We start from the raw sequence: 5000 nt of genomic DNA on the forward strand, positions 1-5000 counted from the left end.
ATGAATTAATTCCTCCGGTATCTTATTGTCTCTCTTTCTCTCTCTCTTTCTCTCTCCCTCTCTCTCTCTCTCTCTCTTTCTCTCTCTCTCTCTCTCTCTCTCTCTCTCTCTCTCTCTCTCTCTCTCTCTCTCTCTCTCTCTCTCTCTCTCTCTCTCTCTCTAGGCTGAATCTGTGCAGCCAGAGCCAGATCACGCTGACCTTGCCCAGGCAAGGCCAGCAAGGCCAGCCAAGAAAAAGCCTGAGAGAAAAGCCGAACCAACCAAAGTCAGAGCTACCAAAGGCTCTCCACCCCCCAGTGGACCCAAGGATAGCCTGACAACAGACGAGGAGCCCTCAACTAGCGAGGACCTCGCAATGGAGTTGTCAGACTCCGACGATGTCTCTGATGTAACTATCACTGAGTAACATCATGACACACCATCTAAGCATCCTACAGTGGAACATCAATAGCTTCTCTGCAAAGAACGCTTTTCTCCAAGCAGTAGTGCGATCAAGGAACATTGACATTGTCATGCTCCAGGAGACATTAACAGTGGACACTGTTCGCTTCTCAGGGTACCATGCCTTCACACTGCCACGAACACCTGGCAAGAGAGGCTTGATCACCCTTGTGAGAGCAACAATCCCCTGCTCCGCAATAGCCGATGCATCGCACTGTGGAGATGATGTTGAATCCCTTGCCGTCGAGGTTCACCTGGCCGGGGGGCCCCTCAAACTGTACAATGTGTACAGCCGGCCACGCTGTAAAAGCTTAGACATCAGCCAGGTCTGTGCTTCTGCTGCACACGACCGAGTGATCATAGGGGGAGACTTCAATGCACACCACCCCATCCTGGCTCCCTGCCGGGCACCGGATGCGGCCGGCTATCACATAGCCGACGTGCTAGAGACATTCCCTGAGATCGCTCTCCTCAACACCCAAGAGCCAACGCATGTCAGAGGAGGGGTCCTAGACCTCACCCTGGCCACTGCGACTCTGGTGGGGAGGATTGGCTGGTGTGTCGATGAGACCGTCACAAGTGACCATTACGGCACTATAACTACCCTCATGGATGCTGGCCCAGCCGAAATCCTAAGACCAAATCCAAGATGGAAAACAGACAAGGCCAACTGGCAGGCGTTTCAAAACGCCTTGGCCCTCTGTCTGAGATGCAACAATCCCCCACAAAGCGAAAATGTGGAAGTGCTCGAAGCCAGCCTGCTAAACGCCATTAATGAAGCAGCCTCACAGACCATACCCAAAACTCGGCCTGGGTCCAGAAGTCACAAAGACGCCTGGTACTTCAATGACGAGATCAGGGAGGTCAACCACAGGGTGAACATGTGCCGAAAACTATTCCGAAGGCAAAGAACCCCTGACAACCTATCCCTCCTAAGGGAAGCTGTCACGGATGCCAAGGAAACTGCCAACAGAGTCAGGCAGGAAAAGTGGCTGGAATGGTGTGAGTCCTTCGACCACCAAACCACCCTTTCAGAGCTGTGGCAACGGGTCAAGCGAGCTACCAGCCGCTCAGCCCCGAGGTGCACCCATCACGACCCCCAAGCAGAGGCTAACAGACTGGCGCACGAGTTCTCTGCGAGAACGAGCAGCAACAGTCTGCCAGCCGAGCTGAGGGCAAGACAAGAGCGTCTACAGCCAGACAGACACGCTCAGATCAGAGAAAGGGCAGCCGAACCCGATAACTCAGACGTTATCTTTTCTCTGAGGGAACTAAGGAAAGCCTATAAAACCAGTTCCAACACAGCCCCGGGCTCTGATGGGATCTCGTACCCCATTATCTCCCACCTAGGACTAGCAGGTGAGCGTGCACTCTTGCAACTCATCAACAAGTCCTGGGAAACTTCCACTCTACCCCAGAGTTGGAAGAGGGCTACCATAGTTCCCGTCCCAAAACCAAAGGAGCCGGGGAAGTACCGCCCCATCTCTCTGCTCAGCTGCCTGGCCAAGACGGCTGAGAGGATGGTACTAAACCGGCTTCAATGGAAAACGGGACCCCCGCACGAACACCTTCACGGGTTCACAAGGGGCATGGGCACAGCACACAGCTTAGCCACGCTCTTGAGCACAATCAGCAAGGGCCCAGCTGTGGTGGTATTCCTTGACCTGGAGAAGGCTTTTGAACTGGCAAGTCCGCTTGCCATTCAGGAAAGCCTGATCCAGAAGGGAATCAGAGGAAAGCTCTTGGCTTGGATAGGTGACTACTTCAGGAACAGGACTGCCAATGTCAAATTCCAGGGTCACCTATCGCAGCACATGCCGCTCGAAAATGGAACGCCACAGGGTGGGGTTCTCAGTCCAGCCCTATTCAACACTTTAATGTCCTGTATCCTCAACATAAACCTCCCAGTGGGGTGCCAGATCATCTCGTATGCAGACGATCTCGCTATCACCTCCACTGGACCACGCAGCCAGAATAAAGCCCAGCGTTGTCTGGACCTCGTGTCAGAGGAGTGTTGTAGGACGGGACTAAAGATCTCTGCTGCCAAATCCAAAGCCATGGCTTTAAGACAGAGAGTTCGAGGCACAAGACTGAAAATCCAGGGAGTGGAATTAGAATGGGTCAAGGACTACCTATACCTTGGGGTAAGGATAGACCGGACCCTCTCCTTCCATAAGGAGGTCCAGTACCTGGTTGACCGAACCAAAGCAAGACTGTCTGTCATGAGAGCAATGACTGGGAGACGCATAGGGGCCAGACACAAAGTACTAAGATCATTCTATGTACATGCTGTCCGGCCCATTGTGGACTATGCCTCAGTCGCTCTAATTGCTGCAAAGAAAAAGCACACAGACAAATTAGAAACAGTCCAAAATGAAGCTGCCAGGATCATTCTGGGTGCCCCGAGGTGGACGAAGGTCCTCAACCTCCTGATGGAGGCAAAGCTTCTCCCCCTGGACTCACGAATCGATCTAACGGCAACACAATTTCTGTCAAAGGTCATCCAGGCTCCCAGGAACACAAGCCTAAGACAAAAATTAGTCAGATGCCTCGAACAAGACAACGAGCTCGTTGCAAACAACTCCTGGCTGTCTCATACAGCCAGGGTGTTGATACGCCATCACCTCAAAGAACAGCTTCTTGCTAAGGGCATGGACTCCCCCCACCCCGACTTTGCCGAAGCCCCGCCGTGGGCACTGAGCCTGATAGAGTTCAACATAATGAACCTGTCAATGAAAAAGAGCCTATACCCCATGCCTAGCCTAAAGGCAGAAGCCCACAGGGTCATTGCAGCCATCACTCCTCCGGGTAGTAGAACATACTACACGGATGGATCGGTCGATCCCTTGAGCCACACTGCAGGCGCCGGCTTTGCAGCTAGGGATGCCACGCGATCCATGAGGGTAACAGACAACGCCTCCTCGCTACAGGCAGAGGCAGTTGCAATCATGGGAGCCCTAGGCCACGCGTCCCTAAGGGAAGGACACGTGGTCATACACACAGACTCCAGGGCAGCCATTGACTGTCTTCAGCACAGCTCACCCACAGACAACATCTACCTACTGACCACGATTCTCACAATGGCACAGAGAATTCTTGCTCAGGGTAGAAGAATTATCATCAATTGGGTCCCAAGCCACATCGGCATCAGAGGGAACGAGCTTGCTGACAGACTAGCTGCCGCTGGCAGGGGTATGCCCCCAAATCCCATGACGATAAAACCGAGCCGAAAATTACTTATGGAGAAGTGTGCCTTGGTCGGTCGTACCTTCCTACGGCAGCTCCACAGAGAGGAAACGAGAACCTCCCCCTCGGCCAGCTGGTACTCAGACGCCACAGGCTCTGAACCACTGGCACTCTCTGAAGTAAGCAACAGAGGTACCGAAGTCATTCTTCACAGAATGCGCCTAGGTTACCACTGTGCATGGCAGATTATCCCAACAATCGAACGCGATGAATGGTGCTGCAAGCACTGCGGCGAGCCGAACTCCACACTAGTCCACTACCTAGAAAATTGTAACCATACACAATTCCTGAGACATGGACCGCCCACAACAGCCGCCGTGCTGGTAAAGAGGCTATGCGAAATGCTTACACCATGGCGGCAGGAGCGCTTGCTGGCAATCCCGCCGCCACGGTAAGCACCGAGTGTCAGACAACTCAATGAGACAGCCGTAAAAAAGCTGACACAGGCCGGGCCATATCTAGAAGGCCCGGGCGAAGCTAGAACTTCGCAAACCAAACCCCCCCCCCCTCTCTCTCTCTCTCTCTCATATTTATGATTACACATGTATAAATATTTATGTTCTACATCAAAACATTTATATTTTCCTATACAGATATCGAACATTCATGTTTCAAGGTAATATTAAGACACTTACTAGTGCAGGTAGTAAATCCATCGCCAGTGTATCCTGTTTTACAAACGCACGTGTAGCTTCCGTCTGTGTCGATGCAATCTGCGTTGACGTGGCAGCCTCCGTTGTCTATCAAACATTCGTTGATATCTGTATGAGAGGACAGATATTACTGTTATTATTATTGTTATTATTATGATTATTTTTTCGATTAGTTTTGTTATTTTTGTTGTTATTTTCATAAATATTATTATTATTATTGTTAGTTTTATTACTATTATTTTAATTACTCTTATTATTATTACTATTAATATTATTATTATTATTATCATTATCATTATTATTATCACTATTATCATTGTTATTAGAATTATCATCATTATCCATGTTTTTATTATTATTGCTATCATTATCATTATTGTTTTTATCATTATCATTATTAATATCATTATTATTACTGTTATTATCATTATTGTTTATTATTATTATTATTATCATTATTATTATTATTATTATTATTATTATTATTATTATTATTATCATTATTATTATTATTATTATTATTATTATTATTATTATTATTATTATTATTATTATTATCATTATTATTATTATTGTCCCTATTTTTATGATCAACATCATTCTTAAAGCAATAATAATAATAATAATAATAATAATAATAATAATAATAATAATAATAAT

The 5000-nt window shown here is 47.9% G+C and overlaps 1 protein-coding gene across 1 annotated transcript in view; it reads right to left on the reverse strand.

Annotated features, from left to right (window-relative positions):
• Positions 1-5000, reverse strand: part of LOC125043646 (stabilin-2-like) — a 19681-nt gene that overhangs the window by 9079 nt on the left and 5602 nt on the right. Inside the window, exon 6 of the mRNA XM_047639880.1 lies at positions 4323-4448. Coding sequence (XP_047495836.1) covers positions 4323-4448 — 126 coding nt within the window. The remainder of the gene's footprint in view (positions 1-4322; positions 4449-5000) is intronic.

Source organism: Penaeus chinensis, chromosome 34, assembly GCF_019202785.1.
Source record: "Penaeus chinensis breed Huanghai No. 1 chromosome 34, ASM1920278v2, whole genome shotgun sequence".
Lineage (NCBI taxonomy): Eukaryota > Metazoa > Arthropoda > Malacostraca > Decapoda > Penaeidae > Penaeus > Penaeus chinensis.